The 15,778-nt window shown below is 49.2% G+C and overlaps 4 protein-coding genes across 12 annotated transcripts in view; 2 read left to right on the top strand and 2 right to left on the bottom strand.

The window, feature by feature from the left end:
• Window positions 1–15,778, top strand: part of LOC113453370 (GTPase IMAP family member 2-like) — a 132,179-nt gene that overhangs the window by 94,596 nt on the left and 21,805 nt on the right. The window contains exons 1-2 of one of the 2 annotated variants that reach the window (XM_087918952.1): window positions 8,854–8,899; window positions 10,124–10,166. The exons of the other annotated variant lie outside the window; for it this stretch is intronic. Coding sequence (XP_087775078.1) covers window positions 10,130–10,166 — 37 coding nt within the window. The 5' untranslated portion in view covers window positions 8,854–8,899; window positions 10,124–10,129. Of the gene's footprint in view, window positions 1–8,853; window positions 8,900–10,123; window positions 10,167–15,778 lie in introns of those variants that run through there. 2 annotated transcript variants of the gene reach the window in all.
• LOC113453807 (GTPase IMAP family member 3-like) overlaps window positions 1–15,778 on the bottom strand; it is a 137,203-nt gene that overhangs the window by 73,683 nt on the left and 47,742 nt on the right. The gene's annotated exons all lie outside the window — the stretch shown is intronic.
• Window positions 1–15,778, top strand: part of LOC113455120 (GTPase IMAP family member 9-like) — a 128,652-nt gene that overhangs the window by 28,038 nt on the left and 84,836 nt on the right. The window contains exon 1 of one of the 2 annotated variants that reach the window (XM_087918969.1): window positions 8,807–8,899. The exons of the other annotated variant lie outside the window; for it this stretch is intronic. The gene's annotated coding sequence lies outside the window, so the exon portion shown is untranslated. Of the gene's footprint in view, window positions 1–8,806; window positions 8,900–15,778 lie in introns of those variants that run through there. 2 annotated transcript variants of the gene reach the window in all.
• Window positions 1,984–15,778, bottom strand: part of LOC113454575 (GTPase IMAP family member 2-like) — an 81,835-nt gene continuing 68,040 nt past the window's right edge. For 3 of the 5 annotated variants that reach the window (XM_087918939.1, XM_087918938.1, XM_087918935.1), the window contains one exon: window positions 1,984–3,550. In XM_087918939.1, the coding sequence (XP_087775065.1) occupies window positions 2,778–3,550 (773 nt within the window). In that variant the 3' untranslated portion in view covers window positions 1,984–2,777. Of the gene's footprint in view, window positions 3,551–4,203; window positions 4,384–4,741; window positions 4,980–15,778 lie in introns of those variants that run through there. The other 2 variants (XM_087918936.1, XM_087918937.1) reach the window with 2 other exon arrangements.

The raw sequence follows: 15,778 nt of genomic DNA on the forward strand, positions 1-15,778 counted from the left end.
GCAAATGGGCCAAAAAAAACCCCTGTTAAGTTTGGAAGGTCGAGCTCATAGAGACGAGAGACTCCGTCCAAGTGAACACAGCTCTTTATTTACAGGCTAGATCTCAGTGAGAAAAGTAGCACTCGCGGCGGCTCTTTTATAGAACTCACTGCGGCTTGGCGGCCAATGACACCGCTTTGAGTTTCCTGCGATTGGTTTCAACCAATCGCGGAAGACTCCTAGCGAGCCAATCCTGGCCGCCCAGGCTGTCCAATCAGGTAATGGCTAAAACGGACCAATAGGAATGCAGGTTTTTAAGCCTGTGAATATGGAACACCAAGGGACGAAACGGGCCTAGTTTTCGGCCTACGAAGCCTACAGAAGCCTGAGGTAGGGTTTCTGCAGGCCAAAAACTAGGCCCGGCAATACCGGAAGGGACGAAACGGGCCTAGTTTTCGGCCTGCGAAGTCTACAGAAGCCTGAGGAAGGGCTTCTGAAGGCCCAAAACTACGCCCGGAAATACCGGAAGGGATGAAACGGGCCTAGTTTTCGGCCTGCGAAGCCTACAGAAGCCTGAGGAAGGGCTTCTGAAGGCCAAAAACTAGGCCCAGAAATACTGGAAGGGACGAAACAGGCCTAGTTTTTGGCCTGCGAAGCCTACAGAAGCCTTCCTCGAGGCTCTGGGAGGCCGAAATCGCCCTCAAACTGGACAAAAATCAGCTGTGAGGTACAGGGCGGACAAGCACGCCTGTTAGTGATTGGGGACAAACCCCCAAGCAGAGTGTGCAGCAGCAGTCAAGCCAGGCAGCCAAAAGAGAGAGGCTGGGCCCTAGAGTATACACACACTGGAGACAAAAACTGTTTGTAGTTTTAAATAGTTGTTTAATCCATTCAGAGTTTAAGCATTGTCAATCAGTCCATATGTCATACACAAATATATCCATCCAGTAACTTAGTCCATTAACTAGTCAGTACTATGTCCTTATCTGCTTGTAAATCTTCTCCTCCCGATACCTTTCTCTCGAAGACAACGCTGAGTATTCACAGGATATCAGCTCACCAAGGAAATAGTCCTTTTGTTCAGCAGAAACGGTATCCAGCACAGTAGCCAGCAAACAGTAACAAGCAGATGTCTCAAACAGGAGTAAGCAGCAGGCAGACCAGGGCTGTTACGTTTCTCTCACTGCCTTTTATTGCAGGTTGTAACCGCACCCTTAATTAGCTAATTACATTGCCGTTTGGTGCTTAAAGCTACAAACACTTAAACCTAGGTTTATATATTTATTCACCCAAACCTAGTTGGTGTATCAATATACCCAACATCGCCCACGATATTTTTATGGCACAGGAGCCCAAAAAAGGTTAGCCATCACCAGAATATGCGTTGACGTGAGGAAAGCATTTCACAGAGTAGACCCCCGCCGACTTCTTGGGAAGAAGCCAGAAAGAAAAACTGGGAGAGATAGTACCACCGACCAGATGGATTTGCAACTGCCTGACAAACCGGACTCAACGGGTCATCTAGTCCAACCCCGGCCTCAAGAAGGAGACCCGTACGGAAATCAGACAATGAAAGGGTTGGAAGACACCTTGGAGGTCCTCTAGTCCAACCCCCTCCTCAAGCAGGAGACCCGTACGGAAATCATCGAATGAAAGCGTGGGAAAGGGACCTTGGAGGTCCTCTAGTCCAACCCCCTCCTCAAAGCAGGAGACCAATATGGAAAAGCGTCGAATGAAAGCATGGGAGAGGGACCTCGGAGGTCCTCTAGACAACCGAGCATCATATTAAGTTTTGTTGCGGCTCCCGCCGCACCAACGACTCATGTTTACGGGATCGCCCACTAGGACTGTCCATCCCTCGGGGATTGTTTGCGAGCCAGGCTTTTGCCCCTGAGGTACTCGTACCTTCTGGTTTTCCCCGCCTAGGTGTAAACCCTTCCTTTGTCTCTGCCTTAATTTTCGTTTTCGTTCGATAGTTTAAATCACACACACATAAGTCAGCAATAAATCTACGTAATTATAGTCTATGTTTTATTTAATTTAATTTACTAGATCTCCATTTCCTGGCTATTTCTTGATGTCAAACAGGTTAATAGTGTTAATGTGACTTTTTTTCCCCTCTTTTGAACTAATGGCCTCTAGACCCAAATCACTTAGTTATCCCTGTGAATTAGTCTTACCAATATTATGAATAGTATCAATTATTAATTATTATTCATTATTCACAATGATAAATGAGTTATTAATTAGACAAGGATGAATTGTATGTGTATGTGTATATATGTATATATATATATATATATATATGTATGTGTGTATATATATATATGTGTGTGTGTGTGTCTGTGCGTGTGTATGTATATATGTATATATATACACACATTTATATTTATATATAAATATAACACACACATACACATATATATACACATCTATCTATCTATATTTATCTATATATACATATACATATACATACATACATACATATACATATATATATGTAGGTCTAGGTATGTTCAGGTCTTTTCCCGTCTAAGATTCAGAGTATCTTGGTGATGTTTCCGCGAGGTCCCCCTCGCCATCCTCAGGCTGAAGTCCTTCCGTTTGGTGTGTTTGGATTTTAAGGGACAGTTTGTGTTGACCTTGTTTTGGACTGAGTCAAAAGCTCTTCCTGGGAAAGCTTTTTTTTTTCTCCTCCAGCCTGAAGGTTGAGTTGGAGATAATAAAGGGATTCTTCTGGCTTCTCTGACTGGGATGGCCTTGGTGCCACGCCCCTTCTGGGTCATTGCAAGCAGCATTTAAGATAGTTGGACTATAATATATACGGTGACGACGAAACAGAGAGCGATGATTGCCACGACGATAATATTTTCTCTCAACCACCCAAATTTTTCGGCCATTTTGCGAGTGTTGCGGTTCTCCGCCACGAAAACCTGGACGATGGCGTCCCTCAGGTTGGGCTCCCAATACAGCCGGTTGACGTAGTACCGCCCGCCGTTCTCGACGACGGTTCTCCTCACTATCGCCATCAGCTCGGAGACCTGCCTTGCCCGCTCGTTGCCCACCGCCCTGTTGTTGAAACCACAGAAACGGTGCCCGCACCGGCGGATCAGTTCCTGCAGGTTCCGGTTGTCAGTGTTGCGGACGTACTCCTGCAGGGGGGTCCCTCCCAGATCCTCCACGCAGGTGAAGAGGACAACGGTGTGCCGGTCGGATTTGGGCCCAAAGATATCCCAGACGCATTTGGCGGCAACGGCGTCTTCGGCGGTGAAGCGTCCCACCTGGGTGACCAAGATCAGGGCGTGGGGGCCGGGCTGGGAGAAGTCGACGCAAGCCAGGATCTCCCGTCGCACGATCTCTGTGTAGTCATCAGTGTCGAACAGGCCGGGGGTGTCGACCACATAGACCGCCATGCCCTGCCAGCTTCCCTGCCCCCTCTGGCACCTCAGGGTGGTGGTCTTGGCTGACACGACGGACTCAAACTCCTTCCGTCCGAGGATGGTGTTGCCCGTGGCGCTTTTCCCACCGCCCGACTTTCCGACCAGGATGAGACGGAGTTCGGCATCGTCCCCTGGGAGTTTGAAAAGACAGACGGCGTTAGGGCGGAGTGTAGTTACACCGCTGGAATGGAATTCAGGGCATGGATTCAGTGGTTGACAGAGAGAGTGGAGGTGGGGATGGAGGGAGCGAGGGAGAGAGAGAGAGAGAGAAAGAAAGAGAGAGAAAGAGAGAGAGAGAGGTGGAGAGAGACGGAGGTAGAGAGAGAGAGAGAAACAGAGAAAGAGAGAGAGAGAGAGATGGAGATAGATAGATTGATAGAGAGAGAGAAATGATAGAGGATAGGAAGGATAGAGAGATGGATAGAAAAAGAAAAAGAAAGAAAGAAAGAAAGAAAGAAAGAAAGAAAGAAAGAAAGAAAGAAAGAAAGAAAGAAAGAAAGAAATGATAGATAATGGGGAGAGAGAGAGAGAAAGAGATAAATGATAGATGATAGAGGTAGATAAATGATAGACAGATGGAGATAAATAGAGAGATAGAAAGAAAGAAATGATAGAGGATAGGAAGGTAGATAAATGATAGAGAAGATGGAGATAGATAGATTGATAGAGAAAGAGAGATAAATGATAGATGATAGGTAGGTAGATAAATGATAGAGAGATGGAGATAAATAGAGAGAGAGAGAGAGAGAGAGAGAGAGACAGACAGACAGAGAGACAGACAGACCAAGTGACTGAATCCGGCCTCCGTCTTGACTCCCCACCCCCCAGGACATGGCCACCGTTGTAAGTCCAAGTCAGTTGCCGAGCCCCCCGAGGTTGGAGGCGGGGACCCCCAGGGTTGGTCCTCCGGGGTGGGGTGTCGGGCGGGGGTCTCTACCTGCCCAGCCTCCCTGCTCACGTCGGCCTGAAAGAGGGGAAGGGGGGATGGGAATTAGGAGCGATCCTCTGCTTGGGAAGGAGGGAAGGGGGCAGCGAAGGGAAGGAGAGGTGTATTTCCCCGGGGAGGGGGCGGGGAGGGAGGGAAGGAGGAAGGAAGAGGAAAGAAGGAAGGAGGGAGAGAGGAAGGGAGAAAGAAAAAAGAAAACCAGGAAGGACAGAAGGAAGGAAGGTGGGAGGAAAGCAAGAAAGAAAGGAGGGAGAAAAATAGGTCAGGCAGGAAGGGAGGAAGGAGGGTGGGAGGAAAGAGGGAAGGGGGGCAGGAAGGAGAGGAAAACGAGGGAGGAAGGGAGGAAGGAGAGGGAGGGCCGGGACCCCCTTGAGACCAACCCCCCTTCTTCTCCCCATACCTACCTGGCGAGAGTCAGCCAAGGACTGGTAGGCCATTTCGGTCTCCTTCCTTCCTTCCTTCCTTCCTTCCTTCCTTCCTTCTTTCCTTCCTTCCTTCCTTCCTTCCTTCCTTCCTTCCTTCCTTCCTTCCCTCCTTCCTTCCTCTCTTCTTCTCTTCTCTTCTCTTCTCTTCTCTTCTGTGGAAAAATAAAACAACACATCAATCTCCTTACAGAGTCACAGAGACGGGAGGGAACCCTCGGAGGTCATCTAGTCCAACCCCTTCTTTCTCAAGGCCCTAGACCTCCTACCACCCCTCGTCTTTTTGGGGGGGTGAGGTTAGGAAAATGAGGGAGGTTTGGGGGTTTTTTGGGGGAGGGAGGGGGTCGTCTCTGTTGGATTATTCCATTAGGCTGGCCGGGGGGGAGGGAGGGTCCCCAGTGCCAATGGACAAGTAAGGCAGGTGAGCCCTCCCCTTGCAGAGCCAGGGGGTGAGGGCGGGCCCAAGGACCCTCAGAGGTCATCTAGTCTAACCCGTTTTCCCAAGGCAGGAGACTCCCACCCCACCGTATCTACGTCCCTAAAAGACCCCGGGGGGGGAGTTAGACTCCAGGGAGGGAGGGGGGGGGCGCTCTCTCCTTGAAGATCCCCGGGGGGAGGGGCTAAGCCTCTTAGCCCCTCCCCCAGGAATCCTCCTCCTCCCCCCCCCCCAAGTCCTGGGATCTACATCCCCTCTTCTGGCGAGGGGGAGGAGGGCCCGGAATGGGGAGGGGGGTGGGCTAAATCCCTCCAGACCCCCCTATCTCCCTCCCCAAAGACCCCGAAGAAAGGAAGGTAGAAGAAGGAAAGAAAGGAAGGTAGAAGATAGATAGATAGATAGATAGATAGATAGATAGAAAGATAGATAGACGGACTGAAAGAAAGAAAGAAAGAAAGAAAAAGGTAGAGAAGAGAAAGAAAGAAAGATGGAAAGGAAGGAAGGAAGGAAGGTAGAAGACAGATAAAAAGAAAGAAGGAAAGAAAGAAAGAAGAAAAAAGAGAAAGAAAGGTAGAAGGAAAGAAAGGAAGGTAGAAGATAGATAGATAGATGTAAAGATAGAAAGAAAGAAAGAAGGAAAGAAAGGAAGGAAGAAAGGAAGGTAGAAGAAAGACAGATAGCCATAGATATAGATAGATATATGGAAAGAAAACAGAAAGAATGAAAGAAAGAAAGGTAGGAAAAGGAAAGTAGATAGATAGATAGATAGATAGATAGATAGATAGATAGATAGATAAAGGTAGATAGATAGATAAAGGTAGATAGATAGATGAAAACAAAGAAAGGAAGGAAGAAAGGAAGAGAAAGGAAGGTAGAAGAAGGAATAAGGAAGGTAGAAGATTGATAGATAGATAGAAAGAAAGAAAGAAAGAAAGAAACAAAGAGAGAAAGGAAACAAAGAAAGAGAGAGAGACAATGGAAAGAAAGAAAAAGAAAGAAACAAAGAAAGAAACAAAGAAAGAAAGAGAAAGGGAGGTAGAAGAAGGAAAGAAAGGACAGTAGAAGACAGATATATAGACAGATAGATAGATAGATGTAAAGATAGAAAAAAAGAAAGAAAGAAAGAAGGTAGAATAAATTTCCGCCCGATCGGCTCCTTCCTCTCCCCCCTCCCCCGTCTCTCACCGGAGTCTCCTCGGACGAAAAGACGGAGCGACGAAGCTTCTCGGGGCTGCGATGTCCGTAAAAGTCCCGACGGGGAAACGCCCCGCCCCCCGCCTGCTCGCCCCGCCCTCTTCCCCCTCCCTCCCCCCACCAGTCGGAGGAGGGCGGAGGAGTTATCCGAGGAGCGGGGGGGAGGGGAAAATGTGGGAAGGTCCGACTATTTGACCTCCAAGGTCCCTTCCCACTCTTTATTCCCCCCAGGGTGTCCGCTTCGAGCAGTGGGTCGGACTAGATGACCTCCGAGCTCGCTTCCCATTATGATTCTGTCAGGGTCTCCTGCTTGGGCAGCGGGTTGGACTAGATGACCTCCCAGATCCCTTCCAAGTCTCTAATTCTCTTGAAGGGTCTCCCGCTGTTGAGGACGGGGTTAGACTAGAAGACCTTCCTGGATCCCATCCAGCTTTCTCACTCTGTAACGGTCTCTTGTTTGAAGAGGGGTCGGACTAGATGATCTCCAAAGCTCCCTTCCCACTCTTCTTCTGTCAGGGTCTCCTGCTCGGGCAGGGGGTCAGACTATTTGACCTCTGAGATCCCTTCCACTTATTCTTCTGTCAGAGCAAACCGGGGGGGTCAGACTAGATGACCTCGGGGCGGCCGGGGCGGAGGGCGAGGCTCCCCTGGCAGGAAAAGAAGAGGAAAGAAAACGGGGGAACGGCCGCTTTCCCTCCAGTCACGTGATTTCCCCGCTTTCGCTTTCGCCGTCCCCCCCCTGTCCCCCCCCCCACCCGCGCCGCTTCCAGTTCGCGCAGGCGCAGAGAGGCCAGGCTGGAAGAAGTGGCTGGCGGAGTAGTAGCGTTGCGTTTTACTCCTGGGAGTAGCTGGGAAAAGGGGACCAAGCCGGACGGGTTTGACGCCCTCTGGCCATCCAACCAAACCCGGAGCTTTGTTCGTTTGGAAGCCGTGACGGGAGGGGAAGACGGTGTTTAGCGGAGGGGGGGGTGGACTAGATGACCTCTGACGTCCCCTTGCGACTCTCTTGTCCTTCCTTCTCTTCTTTTTCTGATCTTGGCCTCCTTTGGCTCCCTTTCCTCCGAAGGAAACCCAGGCAGGGAGCGGGATGACAGAAGAAGAGTTGGAAGGGGGCCCTCGGAGGTCCTCTAGTCCAACAATCCCCTCCACGGCCGCCCAAGCCTCTTTTGGGTCGGGACTCTGACCCACCTCGTGTTTGGGGAGGGGTCTCCCCGGAAGTGGGAGGGAGGGGAGGGAGGGAGAGAAAGAGAGAAAGAAAGAGTGTGAGGGAGAGAAAGAGCGAGGGAGAGAAAGGGAGAAAGGGGGAGAGAAAAAGTGCAATGGAGAGAAAGAGAAAGTATGAGGGGGAGAAAGAGAGGAAGAGTGTGAGGGAGAGAACGGGGGAGAGAACAAGGGAGGAGAGAAAGGGAGTGAGAAAGAGTGTGAGGGAGAGAGAAAGAGGAAGGAAGAGAAAGAGAGAAAGGGACAGTGTGAGGGAGAGAAGGAGATGAAGAGAGTGAGGGAGAGAGAGAGGAAGAGTGAGGGAGAGAAAGGGAGAGAGAAAGAATGTAAGGAAGAGAGAGAAAGACGAGGGAGAGAAAGAGAAAGACTGAGGGAGAGAAACAGTAAGAGAGAAAGGGAGTGAGAAAGAGTGAGGGGAGAGAGAAAGAGGAAGGAAGAGAAAGAGAGAAAGGGACTGTGAGGGAGAGAAGGAGATGAAGAGAGTGAGGGGAGAGAGAGGAAGAGTGAGGGAGAGAAAGGGGAGAGAGAAAGAATGTAAGGAAGAGAGAGAAAGACGAGGGAGAGAAAGAGAAAGACTGAGGGAGAGAAACAGTAAGAGAGAAAGGGAGTGAGAAAGAGTGAGGGGGAGAGAAAGAGCGAGGGAGAGAAAGGGAGAAAGGGGAGAGAAAAAGTGCAATGGAGAGAAAGAGAAAGTATGAGGGGGAGAAAGAGAGGAAGAGTGTGAGGGAGAGAACGGGGGAGAGAACGAGGGAGGAGAGAAAGGAGTGAGAAAGAGTGTGAGGGAGAGAGAAAGAGGAAGGAAGAGAAAGAGAGAAAGGGACAGTGTGAGGGAGAGAAGGAGATGAAGAGAGTGAGGGAGAGAGAGAGGAAGAGTGAGGGAGAGAAAGGGGAGAGAGAAAGAATGTAAGGAAGAGAGAGAAAGACGAGGGAGAGAAAGAGAAAGACTGAGGGAGAGAAACAGTAAGAGAGAAAGGGAGTGAGAAAGAGTGAGGGGAGAGAGAAAGAGGAAGGAAGAGAAAGAGAGAAAGGGACAGTGTGAGGGAGAGAGAGAGGAAGAGAAAGAGAAAGTAGCCAAATGGGGGAGGAGCTGGGATGCTGGGAGTCTCTCCTCCCCCCTTTGGGCGCTCCCAACTTCAGTTCTGCATGGCGATCGGGGCGGGGAGAGACGGAGGAGCGACTGGAGGAGCTCTGGTGGCCCCTCAAGAGAAGCAGCGGGGTCGCGGAGAGTCCTCCCCCTCCCATCCCCGAAGGAGGAACTCAGGTTGCTCTCTCTCCCTCCCTCCTAAGTCCCCCTCCCGCAGGCAAAGGGGGAGGAGGAGGAGGGTGGGGGGTGGAGGTTCCACTAACGGGACTGCCCAGCCCTCCCCCCAAATTCCCTCCTCCTTCCCATGGGGGCGCTGGGGCGGGAAGAAGAAGGGGAGGGGCTGCAAAGTGTCTCCAAAGTGGGAGGGAGGGAGGGGCTTCACTTTCGCCCCAACGATCCCCCTCCCCATTCTCCGGACAAAAGCCCCCCATTCCTGGCCTCAAGAGGGGGAGGAGAGGGGAGTTTGGGCAGTCCGAAAGGGAATTGGGGGTGGGTGGGCGGGGGGCTAGCTGACCTCCAGGGACCCTTTCCAACTCTGTGACACTCTGATTCTGCCAGGGGTCTATAGGACTGCTTGAGGGGTGGGGAGGGGGAGGGCTGTTCAGGGGGGGGAGTTGGGCTAGATGTCCTTCAGGGTCCCTTTGGACTGGGGGGTCTGTAGAATGGGCTGGGAAGGAGGAGACTTTCCCCTTTTGGGTTCTTCGCTTTACCCTCCCTTTTTTTTCCTTCCTCCCCTCCCTCCCTCCTTCCTTCTTCCTTTCCTTCTTCCCTCCTTTCCCTTCCTTTCCTTTCCTCCTTTCCTTTCCTTTCCTTTCCTCTCCTTCTTTCCTCCTTTCATTTCCTTCTTTCCCCCTTTCCTTTCCTTCTTTCCTCCTCTCCTTTCCTGTTTTCCGTTCCTTCTTTCTTCCTTTCTTTCTTTCCTCTCCTTCTTTCCTCCTTTCCCTCCTTTCCTTTCCTGCTTTCCGTTCCTTCTTTCCTCCTTTCCTTTCCTTTCCTTCTTTCCTTTCCTTTCTTTCCTTTCCTTTCCTTTCCTTCTTTCCTCCTCTGGGTGCTAGCAGGAGACTGTATGGTGGTGGTGGTGGGAACCGGCCTTCTGGACAGCCGAAGTGGGGGGAGGATGCCATGCTAGGAAGAGACTCTATGGTGTGTGGGTGGGGAGAAACCAGCCTTCTGGACGGCAGAAGGGGAAAAAAAAAAAAGGACGCCGGGCTAGGAGGAGACTCTATGGTGGAGGACCTGGACTTCCAGTCAGCTCCAGAATGGAATGGGGACGGGACGGGGAGGGGGGGGGGGCTTCCGGTTAGGACCGGTGTGGCTCTTGGGGTATCTAAGATGGCCGACCCTTCCAGACAAAATGGCTGCCCTGCCTCCTCTCTGACCTGCTCCTTGCTTCCCTTTCAGGGGCCCATGGAGGACCAGCGAGGGGCCGAAGCCAAGGAAGACGGTGAGGGGCACCACAGGGGGACGCTTGGCCTCGGGGGAGTGGCTGTTGAAGCAGGGCATGGAATGGGACCTCGGAGGTCATCTAGTCTAGCCCCCTGCATGAGCACGAGACCGAATCCTAGAATCCTGGAAAGGAACCTCGGAGGCCTTCTAGCCCGACCCCTGGCTCGAGCAGGAGGACAAAATGAGGGAGGACCGCGGAGGTCATCTAGCCCAGCCCCTGCCCAAAGCAGAAGACCCAATACCATTTCAGACCAAGTGCCTCTCCGGTCTCTTCTAAAAAGAGATGGGAGAGCCACAAGTCTAGTGGCAAGCTGTTCCACTGGTTAATTCTCACTATCTATCCATCCATCTATTTATATATCTATCTACTACCCTCTATCTTTGTCTATCGTCAAACTATCATCAATATCATCCATCCACCTACCTCTATCTATCTATCTATCTATCTATCTATCTATCTATCTATCTATCTATCTATCTATCTATCTATCTATCTATCTATCTACTTATCTATCTATCTATACATCCATCCATCCATTTACTTACTTATCTATCTCTATCCATCTCTATCTCTATACATCTGTCTGTCTGTCTCTCTGTATATCCATCCATCCATCTATCCATCCATCCATCTATCTATCTATTTACTTACTTATCTATCTCTATCCATCTGTCTGTCTGTCTCTCTGTATATCTATCTATCTATCTATCTATCTATCTATCTATCTATCTCTCTCTCTCCACCCGTTGAATCCATGCCCTGAATTCCATTCCAGCGGTGTAACTACACTCTGCCCTAACGCCGTCTCTCTGTCTTTTCAAACTCCCAGGGGACGATGCCGAATTCCGGCTCATCCTGGTTGGAAAGTCTGGCGGTGGGAAGAGTGCGACGGGCAACACCATCCTCGGCCGACCGGCGTTCGAGTCCCTGTTGGCGGCCAAGACCACCACGGTCGAGTGTCAAAGGGCGCAGGGAACCTGGAAGAGGAAGACGATTTCCGTCCTCGACACACCCGCTCTGTTCGACGCCGAAAAGACGGAGACCTCCCTGGAAAAGCATCTCGAAAGCTGCCGTCAGATGTGCTGCACCGGTCTCCACACCTTCATTTTGGTCACCCAGGTGGGGCGCTTCACTGCTGAAGACGTGGCCGCCGCCAAGCAGGTCCAGAAACTCTTCGGGGACAAATCCGCCTCCCGAACTATCATTCTGTTCACCTGCAAGGAGGACCTGGGAGGGGACGACCTGGAGACGTACGTCAGCGAGGCCAAGAACAAACACCTGTGTAAGCTGATGGAGAAGTGCAACCGTCGCTTGTGCGGATTCAACAACAAGGCCGAGGGAGGCGAGCGGGAGGAGCAGGTCGACAAGCTAATGAGGATGGTGGTGGAGATCACCAAGGAGAATCAAGGGGAGCCGTATGTCATCCCGGAAGGTCCCGAGAAATCAAACCAGCATTTATCTATCTTTATCTCTATCAATCTCTATCTCCATCTATTTATCTATCTATGTCTGTCTATATATCTATCCATCCATCCATTCATCCATCCACCTATCTCTTTATCTCTAAATCTCTCTCTCATCTCTATCCATCTCTGTGTATCTAGCTAACATATCTATCTCTATCCATCTATCTTTCTTTCTATCTTTCTATCTATCTCTATCAATCTCTGTCTCCATCGATCTATCTATGTCTGTCTGTCTCTATCTATGTATTTATGTATTATCTTTATCTCTTATCCATCTCTATTTATATCTGTCCGTCCATCCATCCATCCATCCATCCATCCATCTCTTTATCTCTATCTCTAATCTCTATCCATCTATTTATCTGTCTATCTAGCTAACATTGTATCTATGTATCTCTCTCTATCCAGCTATCTTTATCTATCTATATCATCTATCTGTCTTTATCAATTTATCTATATCTGTCTATCTAATCTATCTATCTATCTACCTACCTACCTACCTACCTACCTATCTACTTACTTATCTATATCTCTATCTGTTATGTCCCACCTTCCAAAATAAACAGATAAGGCTGAAAGCAGCAGTCCTCGCAAATAAAGGCAGCAACCAGGAATCTTCACTGATAACAGCTGTAGTTAGCCTCCACAAGATAGTCCAAGTTAATAGTTCCAACGAAATAAATCCAAGTCCCAACAAGATATTTCAGGTTTAAATCCTCCAAGCCAAAATCTTCGGTTCTCCTTGCAAACAGTTTGTTCCGGACAGAGTGCAGAGTCATCCCTCTCCCTTTATAGAGCAGCAGCTAATTAGTCTAATTACTGATCTGCCCTCCTCCTGTGCTCCGTTGGTTTCTTCTCGTGAAGGCGCCTGCTTCTGACATCCACCCAGCAATCGTCTAAATTATTACTTTCACCTGAAGACTCCATAAGTTCCTCATTATCAGCCGTTCCCGGCTGATAACCTGATTGAGAAGCCGAGGAGGTTGAAGGTTCAGGCGATCCTGCAAATCAAATGTGACCTCCCTTGTAACATTCGTCTCCTCCTCTTCATTGAAATCACTAATACTTGCTGATTCATACAAGTCCTCCTCGCTGGAGCTTTCATTCAAAAAACCTGTAGCTGATGCCGGAATCACAACACTATCCCTCACCGCAGGGCCCTTCCCCGGGTCTGGCGATCCGGATGCGGTTCGAAGGGAAGCGTGCATGAAAGTCTCGAAGCAGATCCGGAGCATGAAATGTAGGCGCATCCGTCCAGGAACAAACCTCGAATCATCTACTCTCCTCCCGACCAAGTACTGGAATCGACCCTTGAGCCAGCGGGAATCAAGGGCGCTGACCACCGTATCGTCAACAGCAGCCTTCTCAGGGGCGATGATAGCGGAATCGTTTCAGCAGAGTCATGTAGAGCGACAATCAGAAGAATCGGGAATCAAGAGAGATCGATGAAAGACGGGGTGAATACGCATGGAGCGGCAAAGTGAGGCGGTATGCCACAGGGTTAACAACTGCCTCAATCGGGAGCGGACCAATAAACCGATGATCAAGTTTCCTAATAGGGCGATCGACCTTCAGATGTTTTGTAGATAGCCACACTTTATCGCCCACAGCTAACGGGGCGTTGCCCGGCGGGACGATCTGCAAACCGCTTATAATCTTCTTTTGCCTTGTTCAATTGTTGCATCAGTAGACGGCGAACTGCGTGTAGTTCTTCCAAAAACTCTCGGGTCTCAGGAACCGGGAATCCATCATAGTTAATGGGAAGAAACGCGGATGATAACCCATATTTGCAAAAATGGCGTGACACGAGTGGAGGTGTGCTGTGAGTTGTTAAACACGAATTCTGCTAATGGGAGATATCTCGCCCAATCGTTTTGTCGCAAATTTACAAAACATCTCAAATATTGAGTAAGAATCCCAATCACCTTCTCTGTCCCGCCATCAGTTTCTGGATGGTGCGCTGACGCTAAACATACTTTCACTTGCAAAGCCGCCATTAACTGTTTCCAAAATTGCGCCGTAAACTGGACCCCACGATCTGAAACCACTCTATCCGGCAGTCCATGTAGACGAAAGATATGCTGCAAAAATAACTGAGCCGTGGTGCGGGACGATGGCAATTTCCGACAGGGAATGAAATGGGCCATTTTAGTCAGCATATCCACTACCACAAGCACTGTTGTGAACCCCGACGAAGATGGTAAATGTGTCAGAAAGTCCATGGAGATCGCTCCCCATGGCCTACTTGGAATGCAGCCATATGAGCCGGTTCGTTCCAGTTGGAGTCCAAACACAGCACCCGAAATTCTGCAACGTATTCCTGAAGGAGCGTTTCCCCTGAGTAATGTCCCGTAACGTCTATCCACAGTTTGTATCTTAATTGGGTTCTCAAACATAACCCTTATTTGTTGTAGAAAACCCTGAAAGTTATCCAATAATGGGCTATCTTGAATTAACAAGGGAGTAGCCCATTTAGCAGCCTGCCCAGACAAAGGCTGAGAATGAATCCGTCCTGGCCCGATCATTTGGAAAGTCTTCAGGCCTCAAGGACATAAATAATTGACACTGCCCCAGAAATGCCGGAAACATGTCCATTTGCCCAGAAAATTTCTCCGGCATGGATACTGGGCTTTTCCTCACAGGAGGGGCAGGGGAACAGCAGCAGGCTTGGTAAGCTGGAAACATAATTCAGCAATTGTGTTACCTGATTCTGAAGCGTCACATTGCTTTGCAATAGCTGATTAATTTGCTGTTGCTGCTGCTGACCAAGTTCTGCAGCTTTTTGTATCCATCTTGATTTAAAGATGATTTGTTTTCAGGCTTGAAAGCAAAAATGTAATGTCTTACCTATAAACTCAGATGAGCAGACGAAGTTTCAAAACTCAAAATATTCAATGTAAACAAAACCGAATTCAAAAAAAATAAATTAGCACAGTTGTACAGTCTTTTGGCAGACTTCCCGGACTCTTATCAGGCAAAACAGAAATTAATCAATTTTTTGGCAGACTTCCCGGACTCTGTCAGGCAACAAAATTTTCTGGTCTCACAAAGACGCTGCAAACATATTCCTCTCGACTGGTCACACGCAGCAGATGATTTATAAGTCTGTCTTACCTGAAAGATGGTTTGTTTGTGGTCCGGAACAATAATGTTATGTCCCACCTTCCAAAATAAACAGATAAGGCTGAAAGCAACAGTCCTCGCAATTAAAGGCAGCAAACAGGAATCTTCACAGATAACAGCTGTAGATAGCCTCCACAAGATAGTCCAGGTTAATGGTTCCAACGAAATAAATCCAAGTCCCAACAAGATATTTCAGGTTTAAATCCTCCAAGCCAAAATCTTCGGTTCTCCTTGCAAACAAACACTTTGTTCCGGACAGGTGCAAAGTCATCTCTCCCTTTATAGAGCAGCAGTTAATTAGTCAAATTACTGATCTGCCCTCCTCCTGTGCTCCCGTTGGTTTCTTCTCGTAAGGAGACGCCTGCTTCTGACATCCACCCAGCAATCGTCTATTACTTTCACCTGAAGACTCCATAAGTTCCTCATTATCAGCCGTTCCCGGCTGATAACCTGATTGAGAAGCTGAGGAGGTTGAAGGTTCAGGCCGGTCCTGCAAATCAAATGTGACCTCCCTTGTAACATTCATCTCCTCCTCTTCATTGAAATCACTAATACTTGCTGATTCATACAAGTCCTCCTCGCTGGAGCTTTCATTCAAAAAACCTGTAGCTGATGCCGGAATCACAACATCTATCCATCTCTATCTCTATACTTCTATCTATCTAACTATATCTATCTATCTATCTATCTATCTATCTATCTATCTATCATCTCTCTTATCTCCACCCGTTGAATCCATGCCCTGAATTCCATTCCAGCGGTGTAACTACACTCCGCCCTAACGCCGTCTCTCTGCCTTTTCAAACTCCCAGGGGACGATGCCGAACTCCAGCTCATCCTGGTCGGAAAGTCTGGCGGCAGGAAGAGTGCGATGGGCAACACCATCCTTGGCCGACCGGCATTCGAGTCCCTGTTGGCGGCCAAGACCACCACTGTCGAGTGTCAAAGGGCGCAGGGAACCTGGAAGGGGAAGACGATTTCCGTCCTCGACACGCCCGCTCTGTTCGACGCCGAAACGAT

The sequence above is a fragment of the Pseudonaja textilis genome, unplaced genomic scaffold (genome assembly GCF_049901715.1).
Source record: "Pseudonaja textilis isolate UNSWEBS1 unplaced genomic scaffold, rPseTex1.2 PTEXSCF22, whole genome shotgun sequence".
Taxonomy (NCBI): domain Eukaryota; kingdom Metazoa; phylum Chordata; class Lepidosauria; order Squamata; family Elapidae; genus Pseudonaja; species Pseudonaja textilis.